Source organism: Aspergillus tubingensis (assembly GCF_013340325.1).
Source record: "Aspergillus tubingensis WU-2223L DNA, scaffold_9, whole genome shotgun sequence".
In the NCBI taxonomy this organism is placed as follows: domain Eukaryota; kingdom Fungi; phylum Ascomycota; class Eurotiomycetes; order Eurotiales; family Aspergillaceae; genus Aspergillus; species Aspergillus tubingensis.
In genome coordinates this window covers 465,959-484,665 of record NW_023336283.1, presented here as the reverse complement: position 1 = coordinate 484,665, position 18,707 = coordinate 465,959, and the positions used below count along the sequence as shown (strand labels likewise).

Sequence of the window (18,707 nt, the reverse complement as noted above, 5' to 3'; positions counted from 1 at the left end):
TGGTTCGAGTCATGGCAGGGGCAGAACACCAACCTAGGGCTCTGGAAGAGCACCAAGGGGCCACAGGTTACACCGTGGAATCGATCGGGGTTTCAATTTTGTGGCAAATGGCCTGGACGAGGCCGTGGCGCATTCTCGAGACCAAGGGATCTGCGCAGATACGAAATTAACATTCCATCCAAAACAACCCAGTTAAACATTTGTTTTCCTAGAAGCAGAATAGCGGCACTCCCTTGTCTTCACCCATGGCGCTCCAGAATGAAGGGCAGGTGTCTTCACTCTATGCCAGAGTGAATCGCCAGGAGATGCACTTGGCTGAACGGTGTCCTTGAACAAAATCCGCGTCTTCTGCTCTGTGTCTGACGGTTATTTCCTGGTGCGCTTGACGGTAGGATCTTTGCTTCAATCAACACGTGGATTGAACGTTAAGAGACTGATCTCAAAGTCAACTTTGTCAATACAGTAGCAACGGGTTTGCGTTACACCAGCAATGAAACGCCTTTTGTACCTCCTCGTTGTGTTGCTGCTCAGCTATGTTGTCCGCGCACTTCCCTATGGTACGCCCCTGAGACTACGAGTGCCTGACCTACCAATTGACCGAGATTGTAGACGACTATGGCAAAAAGCGCGATCTTGGCCCTCTGGGTGATCTTCCAGGAGGTGATGTGATTGTGTGGGTGGACCAAGCTGGAAATGCTCTTGCCAACAACGTCGTGGGCGGCGGCAATTCAAACCCAACTGCGACGGCAGTTAGTGTAAGTGTTACCAAATGCACTGCTTTGGGCCTCAAGTTAGGGTCTGGGCTAACAGGATAGTCGCCTGCAACTCTTCCACCACTGTTGCCGACTCTCGATGATGATCTGGATCTCTCCCCCGCCGTTTCACTTCCTGAATCTACCAAGCACCCAAAGACCGGCAATTACCGTCGCTTTGGCATCTCCTACTCTCCGTATAACAACGATGGCAGCTGCAAGACCCAAGATCAAGTCAACCAAGACCTGGACAAGCTGGCGCAATACGGGTTCGTCCGGATCTACGGCGTAGACTGTGACCAGACGAACAAGGTTGCCAAAGCCGCGCGACAACGCAACCTGAAAGTCTTCGCCGGTGTCTTCGACCTGCAGAACTTCCCATCCAGTCTTGACTACATCACCGGGGCTGCCAACGGGGACTGGTCCGTCTTCCACACCATCAATATCGGCAACGAATTAGTCAACGATGGTAAGAACTCGATTACCGATGTCACCAACGCAGTAAACACAGCACGCAACAAGCTCCGCGCCGCAGGATACCAAGGTCCCGTGGTAACGGTGGATACCTTCTCAGTCCTGATCCAACATCCCGAGCTCTGCCAAGCGTCCGATTACTGTGCTGCCAACTGCCATGCCTTCTTCGATAACAACAATACCGCTGATAAAGCCGGTCAGTACGTCAAAGACCAAGCCAATAAAGTCTCCAAAGCGGCCCGCGGCAAGAAAACGCTTATCAGCGAGTCAGGATGGCCACATAACGGTCAGCCCAATGGCAAGGCTGTGCCGTCTTCGCAGAACCAACAAAAGGCAATTGCCAGCTTGCAGCAGACGTTCACTGGCGATAATGAATTAGTCCTATTTACTGCCTTTGATGATCTGTGGAAGCAAGACTCCCCTGGTACTTTTGGAGCGGAGAAGTTCTGGGGCATCAATCAACGCTGACGATTGGCATTCTGATCTGCTCCACTTACGTCCATCTGGTGTTGGGCGGCTGATCATCATGGGTAGTAACCTTTCTGACATTCTATACATAGATATGATATGCTTTCGGATTAGATCGCGCAGGTCGTGATTGTTTCGAGAGCTTGTCAGTTGGTATGCCCGTGTGGTGATCCTATTGTTTTGTTTCTATTTCTTTCTACATGTTATGTTTCTTCTTCTGTCCATTTACACAAGTCTTGTGAATAATTGGTTATGTCTCACACAGTATCTTGTGCATATTTGACAGTCACTTGGATTGATGACTTTGAGTCATCTAATCATATCAATTCAATCATATCATATCATACCATACCACAATCCTATGCCAGTAGTAAACCCAGGTCTGATAAGTTCAAGACTGCTTTGCTCTGCTGCAATTCAAACTAAACCGAATCCTACCTAGTAACTAGTAACTAACTGGGCCCCATCGTCGTCGTCGTCATCAACCACGTACGTACTTCTTTCTCAATCTTCCTCGGGAGCCACCCGAAACCCACCCACCCAGTAGCAAAACCAACTTCTTCGGGTAAGCCAGACAATTGAAAAACAAGATCCAAACTAACTAAAACCCGATCTCGGTAATCTTCCCATTCCCACCCACAACGCCCGTTGCGAAAGGCTACTTCGGTTTGGTTTGGTTTCCATGTCCGAGAATGGAGCTAGCTAGTCTTATCCATTCTATTCTATTCTAGTCTAGTCTTGCCACCGGTTTTTAGTATTTTGTTAAGTTGTATTGTATTATTAGAAATTAAGACTAGTATTTTGCGTTTTTGGATGAGGTGAGGTGGTATGTATGTATGTATTATTGGGTTTGGTATTGTTTGTATTATTGGGGTTGTGGTTGTGGTTGTGGTTGTGGTCTTGGTAGGTGGTAGTTTTCTACGTACTATCTATCTTACTCGGACTGGAGATTGGTCGCTTTCAACTAACCAGCTTTAACCAATTAACTAACTCTGTGTTTGTTTGATAAGTATAGGTCCGGGCACGTTAGGGGTCCTTATTAATTGACTATGCTATGTTATCTCGGTTAAGATGCTGAGTTCTGAGTTATCTGGATTATTATGGGTTTGGTGGTTGTGTGCTTGAGATTTGAGGGAAAAAGGAGTCAACAATTAAATGCTTTGCATTATGCCGCTGCAGTTCATGCAGATTATAGTAAACTGGAATGGTGTATGCTTGCTATGCTATGATGCTATAATGTGAATCACATGCTACTCCCAAACGAAAATACCACGTGCAGCTAAGCAGATAGGCAGCTACTCAAGACTGACGTTCTGCACCGCTTCCTCAACACTCACGGTGGCGTTGGTCTTGGGTTCGCTATCTGTGTGGCTATGCTGCTGGCCATTCTGCAGATGCTCCGCCGGTAAATCCGGCACGGGAGGGGGTTTATAAGTCAAGTCAGCCTGGCCGGTCCTTGTGCGGCCGCGACGACGAGTTTTAGGGGGTTCGGGTTTCTGCGTGTGTTTCTGAGTAACAGGGGTGGCGGCCGGCGGGGTAGGTGATGGTGCGGTGGTGAGTGTGCTGGTGCTGCTGACGCTGTGGTGATGCTGTTGCTGTTGTTGCTGTGCAAGTCGAGAAGGACTGGCAAGCGGAGTGCAGTGGCTCGTGACTGGGACAGGAAGGTGACCTACTCCTCCATGGCCTGCGTGGAGGTGGGGAACTGTTGAGCGTCGGGGTGGAGGGACAGCCGGAGGTGGGTTGGAGGCTGAACGGCGTGAGTGACTGGGGACGGGGGGTGGGACGATGCCGGTGGAATTTGTGCGCTCGCTGGCGCTGTTGGCGGTGACGAGGGTTGCTGGTGGAATGAGTGGGCTTGTATGTTGAGATTCGGCGTCTTCGGGGATCTTGTCAGTTTGTCCGTGCTCGTCGTCGCGCCGGCCACGCCAACGTCTTTGTCTCGGAGGCAGAGGCTTGACTTTGGGCTTGCCCAGCAGCTTTGATGGACTCGTTGGGCTATCGATGGCAGCGCGGGCATCGTTGCGGCTGGGTGTTATGATGCCAGGCTTCACATGCTGGGATGCTACTTCTTGGACGCTGAGGCTGGAGGATGATGCGTGCTCAAGGTGCATGCCGATTCGTTGCGCTTGGTTGAGTCTGTGATGCGCAGCCATGCTTGACGCGCTGGAGTCTGGACCATCCAGTCTGGTGGGCGACATGTTCTCAGGAGAGCTGTCGACCGTGCTTGTGGGTGAAAGAGTCCGAGAGGATTCCAGTGGTTCCCCGAACTCAGCATCAGGAGGTACACTATCCGTAGGCGTGGTATCTTCATCGTGAAATGGCTTTTCTGGTTCGGGGTCTCGAAGCCATTCAACAGCTGCGCATCGAAGAACCAGCCTTCGTGTTGTCTCATCCACGTCGTCGAAGTGCATTATCTTCTCCCGGTCAGGCCCACTCTCGGAGAGCTGACCGTGAACAAGCAGTCTAAGCACCCGCCTGAGCTCCTCCCGCTTATAGAAGGGTGGATATTTCAGTTGTGTATGTGCCAGTAGTGGGTAGAGAACACGCAAATATGTGTGTCGGAGAGCGGACGCCTCTTCAGGCAGGTCCAGAAGGTTCCGAATGAGGATGTCGACTAGCACGTGAAGATCATTGGTAAAAAAGTATTCGTAGGTGGTCGGGGTAGTGAATATGAGGTATAAGAGCTTGAGCGTCAGAAGCTGGAGCGATGTCTCGGCTGCCAGAGTTAGAACCTTCCACCCATTGCGCTTGGGACGACTAACCTTCACGATTAATCAGAAGAATAATATTCTCCCCAAAAGTCTTGTACAGGTTGCCGTGCATGGCCAAGATCTTGATAATCTTGTTCGTCAAGCCATTGGACGTATTCTCATCGACCGGATCATGCGCGGAAATCATGAACTGCTCGTTCAAGACCAGCTGAGCATATCGTTAGCATAACCCCAATACACCCAGACAAATCCATAACCACTCACCAACACCCGAATAACCGGATAATGATAAGGATCATTAACATCGTACGACAGATCCTCAATGATATCAAAGAGGCCCTTGACGAATTCATCATCCACGAGAACTGTACCACCCTTCAGTCAACAAACAACCCAGTCCACAACAATACTACCCAAGAAGAAGAAAAACGCACCCAAATCCTCAATCTTGACCCTCTGAATCCTCGACATCTCATACATCAAATCCATCAGCAATCGATGCAACCCCGCAGGGACCTCCTCTTCCTCCTTCCGATTCCGCGCCTGCAGCAGCTCCAACAACCTGGGGAACAAGCCCTCCTCATTCATCATCCGAAACGCCACGTCATGCTGTCGACCGTCAAAGAGCAAGAACGATACGATGAGGTGAAGAGTCGCAGGGTCGTCATCCTACACCACCAAACCAGCATCAGCGAACCAGATCCCCACCATCCACAAGGAAGAAACTAAGAGAAGAAAGAAATCCGAACCTGCAACAACCCATAGACCATCTGTCTCCGCACATAATCCGTATGAGCGACAAAGATATTCGACGCAAGCAATTTATACGAGCACCTCGTAACATCTAACTCGGATTGAAGGTATTCATCTAAAACCATAACACCCAAATATCAGCTTCCCACGTCCCGCATATTTCAGTTCCATATCATCTCATTTCATCATACCTTTGTATTTGGTCGCCAGACTCAAATAAGACCTCAGCGCATTATCAATATGATCTTCCGAGGAGCAAGGGGAGGAAACAATCTCTTGTATCTCGTCCCAGAATTGCTGCTCGTTCTCGAGGGAGACCTCAAAGTCCATTTCCCGGTGCTACTGCTGGTGCGGTGCTAGTGTTGCTGCGGGGGGTGCTGCGGGTTGATCGTCCTCGTCGTCGGCGGGAATGTCGTCGTGTGGTTGTTTCCCTGCACTCATCCCGCCCGCCTTGCGCTTGGAGCTGGGTTGCGAGGAGGGGTGGTGGTGCACTTGCTCCGCGGGGTGGGGGGAAGGTAGAGGGAGGTGGTGTGTTGTGTGATGTGTGTATGTGGTGTGGTAGAAAGGTAGGTAGTATGGAGTGGATGGATGGAATGGAAGTGGCCAAGTCAACTCGGGCGGCGGCGGGGGATTGGCGGGCGATCCACCGGTATTTTTCTGGTCGGGGAAACAGGAGTGAGAACTACTTATCTACGGAGTACTAAGGACGGCCGTACGTCATTCATCAGCACTAAATACTTAGCTGACTAGCTAATTTTCTTGTTAACTAGATATTGTCTTGAGTCTTATTGCTTGGTATGACAACATGAATTGTAGATTTACAACATTGGATTCTGAAGATATGTGGAAATTATGAATCTGTCAATATAGAAACCAAAGTTGTTGCTCCGGTCCCATGATTAATTGTTTACAGCCACTAGTAAAGTACGTAGTCTATACAACAACAACATCCTCCCAGCGCCAGTCGCCGGGTTCATTACAGATCGCCTGATATCAGCCTCTTATTCCCAAGCCAGCTAGAGAAATAACGAAAGCATCACGCAAGAGAGAAAAATCGGGGGAAGACGAGGTGATAAATAAAGGGTGACGATTAAAGAAGAGGGTCAATCAACTCATGTGCTCGGGGACGTGGTATCTGTACTTTTCCAAACAAACGCAATAACAAAAACAGCAATATCGACGTAGACTGCACATGCACATGCATACAAAGCCATAGAGAGCATTAGGGTTACTGCGGGCGCTTGAATGGGTGCGCTTCGGTGTTTCTGCGGTCAAGGGTCAGTCTCCAGTGTGCAGTTCTCGTCAAGGCCAGCTTTCACTTACAGCACATATTCGTCCAGACTCACCACGTTCGGGTCGCTGAACAACAGGTAGAAGTACTTGAGCGTCTCCGCCAGCCAGAAGGACTGCATCTCGTCCGTAGGCTTCGGAGTCTGGACCGTCACGTCTTCAATGGCCGAATTGGCCAGCTCCGTCCGCGTGTACTTGGACACCGCCTCGAACATCTCCCAGCCCTTCTCGCGCCAGTACTCGTCGCCCGTGAGGCGGTACATGATGAACACCGACTCGATCGCCTCGGGCCGCAAGAGGTACTTGCGATCCACTAGACGAGTCACACCAGGTGGCAGCCGCTCGTTCCGAATCCGGGCCGCGACAAACTCCTCGTGCGAGGGGGCCTTCTCCTCCTCGGCTTCGTCAACGGTCTCCACCGGTTCCTCCTCCTTCTTCTTGATGTCGTCGGGAGGCGTTGCAATGACGTGCCAGTTGCCGCGCTCCCGCTTGGCGTGGGACTTCTTGATCGAGTTGATAGCCTCAGGCTCAGGATCCACGTATTCGTTGGCCTTGGCTTTCGCCTTTTCTTTCTCCTTCTCTTCTTTGCGTGCCGCCGCCCGAGCCAATCGCTCCTGCATGTTCGGGTCCAGCGCCTTGTAGTAGGTTTCCTCGTTCCATTCGCACTTCTCTCCATTCTTGCAAGGAATCAAGGAGAAGTGCTCAGGCATGATTCCGGTCTTGGTGGACTCGTACGCCCACACACAGCCATCAGTCAACTTGGACGCCAAATCCATGTCACCTTCAATGCCAAACAATTTGGCACCAATACCAACCATGCCACCCACGAAGCAGGAAAGATGATCGCCGTCATAGGTGACCTTCGTACGACCAGGCTGCTTGGGCACCGTCATGGTGCTCAAGAATCGAACATCACGACCGCCCTTGATCATGGGCTGGAAGAGGAGCCGTTCTTTGGTTGCCTTGATGGCCTTTTCGTACATGGTGCGGTACTGATCGTTGAGACCGCCCAGCAGCATATACTCCTTGGGCAGATACTCATACGTCGAGTCAGCAAGAGCGCCCAATCCGTACTTCTCGCTTTCCGAGGCGGGGCTGGTCAAGCCTTCATGGCACTGCGCGTCGGGGGTCTGCTTGTCGAAGGAAGCGCGGTACTCGCTCTCTGAGCTAGGGTAGTTTTGTTGACGCGAGACTCCACCGTACTCAGCCGGTTGGGCATCGTCGTGCAGCGATCTTGCATCATGAGGCACCAAAAACTCGGTGTAGCTCTGGGCGTCCGTGGGAGCAGGCCGAGTGGTGTGAGGCCTCGTGGGAGCAGTACTGGTGGCTGATTCTACTGGCACTTTTCCGCGAGGAACCTCATGATCGATGTGAGTGGGGGTCTTCTTGCAACCAGATGCGTCGATCTTCATTGGCCACAAGCCAGGAAGCTGCGTGTTGTCCTGATAAGCCTCGAGCGCATTGGTAATGCGCGCAATAGCGTCGTAGTACTTGTTTTCCTTGGTCAGCTGTGCCAGGCGGGTGAATTCCACAGAAAGAGAGCCGAGTTCAGCCAACACAGCCTTCTTGTCTGCGCGATGCGGTTGCACTGTGTAAAGCCTGCATAACAAGCACGTCAGCTATACATAATCCAATCTATAGCACCAAAACAAAGAACTTACGGGGCCCATTTGTAAAAGAGGGTTGGCATGCGGTTCGGGGTGTCAAAAGCGCCCATTATAATCTCGGCTAGCTCTACGGCCTTCTCCAGAAGCACATCGTACTTGTGTCCGGAGATATCGTATGCACCGAGCAGACCTCCCATATAACGGATGACAGTCTCGAAGACCGGAATATCCTTCTTCTTGGAAGTGGTGAAGTCGATGGTCTTGATAAAGTCGACCGCAAGGGAGAACTCCTCCTTCAGGCCCATGAGCCAAAGGGTATCCAAGCCGTCCACGAGAGTAGCTCCCCAGCCATTGAACGGATCGCGATATCCACCACGGAGGGGCAGGACCTCATCATGGCCCATGGCGGAAGTTTTGTAGCCAGTCCAAGCGTGTTCGAAAGTGGACCTGATCGTCGATAGCCTTTCGAGACGCTTCATCTTGTCGGCGGACGATTCGTCTTTGAAATCAGCCTGCAGTTTAGGGAGCACCTTGGATTGACCGGCGGGCAGCTGGATCAGGTCCTCGGGAGCGAGAGGATATTGCTCGGGCATCTTCTTCCAATGGGGGTGTGGCCAGGTGGACTCGGGAGCCTCCACTGCCAACTTCCCTTTATCTTCAGAATCCAATTGGGACTGGGCCGGACCAGACTCGGCTTCATTCTTGTTCCCCGAGGCTGTTGCATCACTCGACGGGTTGGACACTTCCGCGGAGGTTGAGGGGCGAGCATCAGATAAGGTTTCGGTAGACGGCTCTTTCGCTTCTTCGGAATGTTGATCAGAGCTCTCGGGGGAAGAAGGAGGAGGGGGCGGAGGGACATCTACGGGAGCAGAGTCCTTGAGGGTGGTCTCGTCAGCGGGGGGAGGGTTTGGCGAGAACGATGCAGGATGACGATCAACGGGTGGCGGCGCACTCCAGGCGGAAGGAGCCTGTTCTCGAGATCGAGCGAAATGTATGAAGGCGAGCACAAAGATGGTCGCGAAGACCAGGAGGACCCGGTAGCGTCGGGCTCGAAACATGGTGAACGAATGTAACCGAGAAGGTAGTAACACAAGACTCGGAAAAACGAAAGGCAAGAAACAGAGTTTGAAAGGGGAGAAGAGATTCCCAAGCGAAAGTCAAGTCAAATGCAAAGAATAATATAAATGCTCCCCCAAGAAGAGGAGGTATTGAGAAGGGGGGGGGTGCGGGTTATACGAGGGAGGAGGGACACCGCAAGGATCACGAGATCCCAAGGGAGTCAAGTTCCTGCAAGCCGCGGGACAAGACTCGGGGCGAAAACGAATGGAGAACACTCCCAATCAATGAGGAGTGGATTATAAGAATCGAGGAGGGTCAGATTTTCCTCTAACGACAGACTGGGCTGAGATCCAGCATGCAACAAAAGTGGACCAAACGAGTGGAAAGAGAATGAATCAATCAGGAGGTGGGTGGGAATTGGCGGAGAGTTGACCTGTTTTAGGTCATGATTGATTTCGGGGGAGAAGAGAGAGAGAGAGAGAGAAAGAAGGAAGAGAGCGGAGTGTGAGGGAGGATGGATGAATTGGGAATGACAACCTGCAGCCCTGACCGGAAAGGGAAACTATCAGGTGAGAAAAGGGAAAGAAAAAGGTAAAGTGTAAAAAGTAAGAAGTAAGAAAGAGGAGAAAGAAAGCCAAGAAAAATAAAAAGAGGACAAGTCTAAAGATGGTGGGAAGGAAAAAGCACCAACTAAACACCTGCACGACAGGAAGAGAGAGAGAGAGAGGGAGAGGGAGAGAGAAGGTAAGAGCGCGCGTGAGAGAGAGAGACAGACTTGAAAGAGGGGAGGAGAGAGGAAAAAGGGCCGACTAGTTAGTAACTGGAAGGTTTAGACCTCCGCCAGGGACTGGCCAGACCGCGCGATGCTCCAATAAAATGAATGAATTGAGATTGAAGAGGAACTAAAAGAATGGATGGAAACTCGCCTGAACCGCCTGCGGATGCAACCGCCGCTCACATCCAAGCAGAAAGCCATTAAGCCCTGAGCCCCGGCCAAGATTCTGGGTGCTGCGCGCGTGGAGCCCAAAGGAAAAGTTATCGCGGTCGGAAATCGCTTGGATCAGGAGTCAAATTTAAGACCGAGTCTGTTGCAGTTTGCATTAAACTATTACTTGTTCACTGCACCATCATCCATCCATCCTGGCTGAATAATGATGAAAGGAATGACAATGACTGAATGCAGCAACTAGTCAACTATCAATTGATGATGATGATGACTGGGGGGGGTAAGCAATACTCCGATCCCATCATTGGCATTCCATGTCAAGTCAAGACTGTCAATAGTCCGGCGCATTGCACCCCAAAAAATTAAAATTCAAAAATGAAAAAATCCAATAAAATCAATGATCGAGACCAACAAAAGGAGATCCCCGGATCCGCGACGGAGGGATCAGCAGGGAGATTGAATTGATAGCTGCCGGTCGGTCGGGCGCACTGGTTCCAGACTTGCAGGGGGGGGAAGAGAAGAAGAAGGAAAGACAGATGGATGATCGACTGTCAAGAACCGGATTGGAATGGGGGAGAGCATCATGGATTATAAGATCGACTAACAATCCACTTAATGTCTCTCTACAATTGTTATTTTTCAATTGTCTACGTATGTCTCTACGCAATTCGCAGTATGTTTTGTACGTATACCATTGACATTCATGGTGGCTGTTCGCTGCTAACAACAACAACAGCAACAACATAATGCGCGTCGGCTGCAGGGGACGGACTGACTGGATCCTCTTTTTTCCTTTTCCTTTTTTTTTATTTTCTCTCTTTTAGTCTGAGTTGCTAAATATAGCCTGTGATGGACCCCCCGTAATTACCGAGACGGGCGGGGGGTGGATAACACAAACAATCACAAGGAAGAGGAAGAAGGAAGAAGAAGAATAATGGGTGTTATTTCCCTCTCGTTCCACGAATTATTCATTCATTCATTTGATTCTTTGATTCATGATGGTCAAAAGTTATCAAAGACTAAACTAATAACCTTTCCCCTCCTACTCATCCATGGATACTCGTCCCGGAAACCCGGAGTTTATCCAGGGGTGAACTGAACTTGGTTATCAGCTATCATTAATCAGGTGACCTCCCTAGTACTAAAGTAGATTCAATCACATTGTTAGGTTGTCTGTCACCGACCAAGTAGGTCTGTTCTTCCGCCATCCGAATTCAGCCAAGCTAATGTAATTAATATATGGGCGGGCTTCTACTCGTGCCGTGAATATCCGACTAATCTAGACTTGAAGGCCATTTTCTGCTGTCTCCATCTCTGAAGAATTTTTGGTGCCTTTTACTCTCCCCTGACTTGGAGGGGCTTTCACAGCGGGGACTGCTGTTTCGTATGTGAGGACCCTGAAACGTGCTCTTCTCGGACTCTGAGCGAGCACGCAGACCCTGAAGAATATGGGTCGATTCAAGTTGAAAATAGGAAGAGCAGTATCAGGTTATAAATAAATACTATTAAATGAACATTCCGTATCTTGAGAAGTAAAGAGGGAAAAAAAGGTTTGGTGCTTGGATGAATCGGGGCAAAGGTCCGGTCAGACAGACAGACCCTGGTCCTCTTCTTTACTACCTTCCATTTAGCCGGGACTAGACTATCATACATACATCCCGACAGAATAAATCAGCTGGACAAAACCATTGTAAACTTTAGTACTACTAACCATTGCTGCAGGTCTGATCACTAGCGTGGCTAGCCTATCCTCCACTCTACATACAATTGTACCCTTCTACTGGCGTATGCTGAATGACTGCCTTTTCCCGTGGGTTGTCTGGGCCAAAACTCCCAAGGCTTTCCATTTCCAGGTAATCAGGACTACCTACTGTAACCATGTGCACCGTAGAGGCGATTGAAACCTCACATCCGCGCCAACCTATTCTAATTATATACCAACTGTCGTCCGTCCCCGATTGTCCTGGTTGACTTTCTGAAACTGCTGGATGAGCCCCAGAACACCCGCCCCGCCAGCCAGGGCGTCGACATTCTCGCCGCCCTCGTCTTCTTCCTCGACCTCATCGCCTACCAGATTCATCCGCCATGACTCCCCCAAGTTACTATCACTGGTGAGTATACCACCCCCGCTCGACCCGACCCCGGGTGACGATTTCACCGCACCACGACCCTTGCCCGCCGGAGGATCTTCATCTTCAATGGGGTCGGAGATGGTGGGAGGCGGTCGTGAGGCCCTATAGCGCGGATACGGATTAGCGCGGTGCGTTGACCGGAACCCTGATGCTGACGGCTGATGGTGCGGGTCAAGCAGCATCGATGGTGCCGGGGAGAGATGGTCGCCCATGCCAGCGGGTCCAAACCGAGGAGCGCCATATGTAGACTGTTGACCCATCAGTCCAGTTGCTGCCGGCCGATCTCCATAATTGCCCATCTCAATGGCAGACGGGGATCCCAGGGTCGGGAATGTGGGTGGAGGGTGAAATTGTCGCTTCGTTGACGGATGAGCTCCGCGCGGATTAGCACCATAGTTGTCCAAGAACCCGTAATAAGATGCAAGCATTTTGCCATCCTTGGTCGAGAAGTAGTCCGCCCGAAGGTCCTGCCGGGCAGCATCCCGCCGACCTGTGTCCCCTTGCGAGATCACGTTGGTGCCCTTCTTGAAGTCGAAGACCGCAAAGGAGCACAGGTATCCCATCCCATCGACGTGGACGGTGAATTCTCGGAAAAAATCGATGAGACGGTCACTGCACTTGGGCAGACTGAACCAGAGGATGAACGGTGTGAAGATCATACTTAGGATCTCCTCCAGGAAGATGACGATCTTCATCTGATACAGCACGGCAAAGTCCTTCCGGACATCGTCACTATGCAGACGGCCTTTCCAGTGGCTTGGGAAGTAGTGAGTGAAGTTGATGACTTCAAGGAGCGCGTACTCTGGATCAAACACATTGGTCTCTTCCGGGACCAAGCCCTGCGCGACAGCCCAGATAGAACCGAAGACACCCAAGTAGAAAAGCACAGTCCGGTCGTGAGTTATCTCAAACCCCAGGAACAGTTCCGGGTCCACAACGGAAGCCAGGGCCAATACCGAGGCCAGTGCCCCAGAGACGAACGCCACGAAACCCGCAAATTGCACCATCTTGTCTTTGGGGAACTGATCCACATAGCGGCTCGCGAAAGGGTAAGACATATTGACACGTCGTTCAAACAAGTGCCACAGCTCGTTGAACTCACGGAACTTCCATTCGGCCAGTGGGGTGTATTGTCGGGATCCGATTTGCGATGGATTCTTCTTGTATTCGTTGAAATAGCGGAAGAAATAATGCATCATGAAATAGACGACAATGAAGGGGGCTACGAAGATATTCATGATGCCTGCGAACATGAAACGCCGTCGCAGGCCTTCACTCAGGGCCCGTCGATGAGTGTCTTTCAAGAACAACGTCCGCACTTGACCCTGCTCGTTGAAAACATAATCCATGATGCAGAGGTTGATGTTCCATTCAAGCGTCCGCGAGAACAATTGCCTGTTCCGCAGGAACGGTATCGGAAGCGTCAGATCTAGTATATCTTTATTTATCAAGGCAATCAGATAGTTTTCTTTGCGCATCAGTCGGTTTGCGATATCGTGAGCATCCATGCGCTGCTTTGATTGACTCCCCATGAACTTGCGGTTCTTCGCAGAGACCGCACCCGCAGTCGCAGGGTTGGAGTCCCTCAGAGTCATCAATCGGCTGACGACCTCTTGCCAGGATATTGATTGGATTTCAGCATCTGATATTCCAAGCAAGTAGTGATAGAAGTCATGCATGTGCTTGAGTCTTCGGATATCTAGCACGTACTGAAAGGCCTTGCCAATCCAGAAGAACGAGAGCAGCCATAGTAAGAAGGTAGCGGACATGGACATTTGCTTTGTACACTTCTGGATCAGAATGTCGTCCAGAGTTCGACTCCCTCGTACCTTGTGGTAGTCAATGCAGTTAGTGAGGAATATGCTGAACCCTACGACGAATGCAAAGGTCCTGAATACCGCACATGTCAGTCTCGATTCAGTCTCAAATCATTCAGTTGAAGTTGAAAATGAGGAAGTGAGACTTACAAGAGACTCAAAACCCTGTTCAAAAGAATCGACCAAATACCGTTTCCAAGAAAGTATGTGTAGACTTCCTTCAAGAAGTTGTCCAGGTTTTCCACGTTTGCCCACATCCACAGTGCCTTCTCTTTAGGATCTACCAGTGCTAAGTTTGGATATCCCGCTGACCACAGACTTGCATGATGAGCCCTCCTATTGTTGTCATGTACCGGTAATCGTTCGCGGGCGGTTTCCCAGTGGACTCGGTCGTCTCGAGGCGATGGTCTGGGCTGATGAGCAAGATTCGGGGGGTCATTCGAACGGGGAGGAGGTGGAAGCTTCGATTTCAAAACATCATCGTCATCTTGGTCTCCTTCCACGAGGAGGGAGGGAGGAACATCATCATCACTATCATCGAACTTGTGGCGCGGTGAAGCTGCGTGTATCCGACCTGGGCGGCTAAACTTGCGGCGACGAGAACCGGCCTTGAGGAAGCCCTCCTCGTCCCTTTTCCTTGGCGGGCTTCGGGGGAGAAATGGATCGCTGGGACCGGGGGAGTCATCCCTCCCAGCATCTGCTAGAGCATCTTCCAGCTCACGGTCGCTGAATCGGTCCCCATGTTCATCGTCAAACGCCATTCCTGCACGTTCCTCCACGTCCGAACCGTCCGAATGATTGTCATGTTGTCGGATTGTCTCGTACACTGACGGGGAGCCGTTGGGAGGGAGGAAACGCGATAAGATATTGGAGGTCATCATCTTGGGCTAAGATACTAAGGAAGAAGTAGATAATAGAATCATCAGTACATTATTAACGGCCGTCAAGCCGTGTTCGAGGTCACTTCAAGGCCATCCAGCTAGGGTAAACACGGTATATAAAGAGAAACACTCGGGGTGGTTCAAAAATCCGAAAGGGCGGTAGTAGTTCGGGAACCTAGAGCGAGGATCGACTTGTTCCGCCTGGAACAGTACAAAGAGGGAAGGATCTATAGAGCGAAGCAGGATCAGTTTGCCTTTGACTTGATCAGAAAGTCAAGAAGATGATGAGCGATAAGCCGATGGACCTCGTAGTTATCTACTGAAGGAGGTCGGTTGACTTTGGTCGGTAGGATCAGGAGCAAGTCCCGGGGGGGTTGGAGGAGGAGCTGATGACCGCCTCGTGATAAGCTCCGATGATGCAGGCGGTCAGTCAATCAGTCACCTCGATAGCACTAGTCCTGCTGCTCCGAAGCGGTAAAGCAGTTCCCTTGTTGCTGCCTGAGCCGATCACGATGAAGCCTAAGGCATAAAGATTAACAATCATGTGATGGATCTCGGGACAACGTTAATGCGGAAAATCCCAAAAGAGCATGATTACGTGCTGCATGTCACATGATGGGATGGCCGAGTCATGGCCGGTGAGTCTGTGACGACACGAGTCAGGCCCAAGTGGGATGCTGGACGGGATGGGCCGCCGATGGGGACCACTGATTGGCTCCAGCGCCAGCAATGCTTGAGCGCCGGTGTGGCTCGTGCGGGGTGGGTTTCCATTCTCGAAGCTCTTTCTATTTGCTAGTTTGCCCAGTGCCCGGCAGGGGCTCCTTCCTCACTGGTAAGTAGTCAAGAGTCTAACATACGTGGTGTATCGTTGGCCTTTGGCTGCGTTTTCTTTCCCTTTGTCCCACCCAGACATAGAAGTGTTGTCCTCCAGAAATCCCCATCCTCCAGCTGCAGTGGGATTGTTGACCAGGTGTCCGTTGGCTGCCTTATATGTGGTTCGATGAAGTCCAAGACTTCCCGAATGATCCACATATTGGTGAAGTTTTCGCTTGGGTGAAGACTGTACTCCGTACCATGGACTTGAAGTTGTTGTGTTTCTTCTGCGGACCGAGTTACTCTTTCCTTCTTCGGCCTGGTCCTTCAAAGGTTAATGCCAATCTATGAATATATAGATACTGCGCTGTGGTTTGTTATGACTGGCGGTGGCTTTTCTCCCCATCCGGTTCCGGGATCAATTGGCTAAATTGGAAGACACCCGCGATAACAACTACTACACAATTATTCTATCCAGTAGTGCCAATGAATAGTCTGGTAAAGGCTGGGCAATGGCTTGACTAGTGACGGCGGGATGCCGACAACTAACTAGGCTACAATTGCAGCAGATGGCGTTCTGCACACCGTTGACGTGAGCATAGTCATGCGTGGTTAGTAGCCACAACTCCCACTACACTGTGCTTACTGCTTTCGGAGTGCACCAGCAGCCATTGCAATATAAATGCAATCTAACGTCGGGTAATACTACAGGGGAGGGGAGGCGGGAAGGATCCCAGTGGCGATAATCATTAGTGACTCGGATCTGACTGCCGTACCCTGTTGGGATCTGTTCTGGAAATGGTCTGTCTGATTATTGTACGACCGTCTCTGCCACGGTTTGATTCTGTACGACTTCTTCGGTGCCGATGGAAGAGGAAAAGAACCATCACAAGGTACCGAGTCGATCAGTCAAATCCTGAAAAGGGTAAAAGAAGGCAAGAGCACGCGAAAAGCAGAAGTAATCGGGGTAGAACAGAAACAAAAAGCGGGAAACAAAAGTAATTTACCACTATCGGGGCTGGTTGTACATTAGCCCAGAGGTGGTGCGTTCGTAGACCTTTCTGGAAGGTCATGATAATCGACCATCCTTGACCCGCTTCTTCAGCCAAAGAACAAAGATACGTACCTCGTACGACTTCTTCCTACATGGCTGATCTGTCCCTAGTGTCTGGGCATAACATAAATTGGCCATGGAAATCGGGTCGGATGAAGCGATCGAGTTCAAGTGCACACCGTTCCTATAGAAAGAGACTGGGTTGAACTCATTCCCGGCTCAAAGGAAGAAGAGCCTGGCTTGCTTTTAAGCCGGGATTGAATATGACCTCCCTGAAACAACGCCTCATATATGGGCTCGAGTGTGTGCAGAGGAGCGTGTTCATAAGGAAGATCATATTCAGTGGCACTAGCTATAATCAATGTCTTATTATAAAGCCGTTGCTTTTGCACCGTGCTTCCCTATAGTCAGTTCGCAGCCAGTCAGTCATTTTAACCACACACCACCTACTAAGTAAAGAAGACTGGGAAAATAGGAGGTTCAAAGACGCACTCGCCTTCCATCATCAAGTGGATCCCAGCCCCAGAGCCTGAACCCAACAGTTTTTCTTTTCCGTCGATTTTCCCTTTTCCTTATTTCAGCTTAAATTTTCGTTCAACCCTCCTCAATCCTTAAGGTTTTGTTCTTATTTTATTTTTTTTATTTGACTTAATTCCACTCGTACTAGCCTGGTCAATTGACGACTGAAGAAAAATTCTGTTTTAATCCTCATTCTTTTGCTTGCTCATAGTAAAATAAAATATAGGGTCAACTTGCATATAGAACGAACCAAGCAGGTCAACATCAGGCCATTGATCGATTGGTCGGGGAGAAAGTCCAATGAGTGGTTTCAATGACTCCATAACCGGTGTTGCCAATTACCCCGTCAATTCGGAACCAAAAAATCACCAACGCCTTCGTCCCAGGGTAGTAAAGAACCAGAAGGGCTCGTAGGCCTGCCTCTGCCTGCCTTACTCCACGTAGTGCCGTGTCCTACTTTACTCTATATCACTCACTACTACCTCTACTATCATCAATCGGAGAGATCACCGGGCGTTTGTCCAAATTCCCCTGCATATTCTGGAAGTTGGAAGGGTCTCTCCATTGTCGTATCACCAGCTAATCCTCTCGACCTGAACACTTCTACTAGCCTTTCAGTATCCCTGATCCCAAGTAAAACGTAAGTAAAGAGAGATATTAATTTTTCATTCTTTTGGTTCTGTTTCTGCTCTCCCCCTCTCCCCAAAGGTCATCGATATACCTGAGTCAGGAACTCGTTAGTAGTATCATCATCGTCCTCGTTTCTTTGGCTTCCTCTCAATCTCCTTCCTCTCTTTGTGTCCTTATTTTTCCCACTTCCCCCCCGGCCCGCTTGTTCTTCAGCTGCACGAAGTTCAACACCGCCTCCCGCTTTCCCTCCGTCGCGGACTGACTCCATCCCTCGCCCTTCTTACCCAGCTGATCATTGACTTTCCACCTTCTCCCTCTTTTTCCCTCTCTGGTCCCTCGCTTACTTCCACCCACCTTCTCAACACCACCATTTACCACACCTTCTCCCTCACACTGCCCCCTCCGACTAGACCAGACACCCCCCCTCGTCTGTCGTACAGAAAATGCATCCATGCTGATGCGGGATCTGCAGCTTTCACAACGCACGTCGTCTGGGTAATTGGCTTCACCAATCCGTCAATCATTTGAACCAATTATCCCACCCTTTTTCCATCCTCCCTAGTCGTCGTTCCTCCCCCTCCCCCCCGACTACGGATTGAATTCCCTCTCAAAACAATTCAAAAGCAAAGGAGGGGATTTATTTTATTCTACCAGGACAATTAAATCAATTCTAGCGCATGAAGGTGCGTCTATTCTTTCCCCTCAAGCTTTCTTGTGTCAATTTCCAATGATATCACGTCGCGGTTGGTCGAACCAAACCTTTGTGCCGACCGATCTATCCACCGAACTGCTGCTGCTGCC

At 50.3% G+C, this 18,707-nt stretch overlaps 4 protein-coding genes across 4 annotated transcripts; 1 reads left to right on the top strand and 3 right to left on the bottom strand.

Annotated features, from left to right (window-relative positions):
• Positions 1-490: 490 nt before the first annotated feature.
• scw4 (putative cell wall glucanase (Scw4)) lies at positions 491-1,694 on the top strand (the record flags this gene model as incomplete). The annotated part of the gene is made up of 3 exons (XM_035503351.1): positions 491-557; positions 610-755; positions 816-1,694. The coding sequence occupies 3 exons, from the start codon at positions 491-493 to the stop codon at positions 1,692-1,694; spliced, it is 1,092 nt and encodes a 363-aa protein (XP_035359244.1).
• A 1,295-nt stretch (positions 1,695-2,989) lies between these two features.
• On the bottom strand, positions 2,990-5,488 carry AtWU_08242 (protein dip1; the record flags this gene model as incomplete). The annotated part of the gene is made up of 6 exons (XM_035503350.1): positions 2,990-4,410; positions 4,457-4,613; positions 4,670-4,770; positions 4,840-5,074; positions 5,155-5,273; positions 5,350-5,488. The coding sequence occupies 6 exons, from the start codon at positions 5,486-5,488 to the stop codon at positions 2,990-2,992; spliced, it is 2,172 nt and encodes a 723-aa protein (XP_035359243.1).
• An 898-nt stretch (positions 5,489-6,386) lies between these two features.
• On the bottom strand, positions 6,387-9,113 carry AtWU_08241 (class I alpha-mannosidase 1A; the record flags this gene model as incomplete). Its single annotated transcript, XM_035503349.1, has 3 exons — positions 6,387-6,423; positions 6,482-8,047; positions 8,110-9,113. The coding sequence occupies 3 exons, from the start codon at positions 9,111-9,113 to the stop codon at positions 6,387-6,389; spliced, it is 2,607 nt and encodes an 868-aa protein (XP_035359242.1).
• A 2,877-nt stretch (positions 9,114-11,990) lies between these two features.
• On the bottom strand, positions 11,991-14,890 carry atgI (autophagy protein ATG9; the record flags this gene model as incomplete). Its single annotated transcript, XM_035503348.1, has 2 exons — positions 11,991-14,082; positions 14,160-14,890. 2 exons carry the CDS (start codon positions 14,888-14,890, stop codon positions 11,991-11,993), a joined length of 2,823 nt encoding a protein of 940 aa, XP_035359241.1.
• Positions 14,891-18,707: the final 3,817 nt, after the last annotated feature.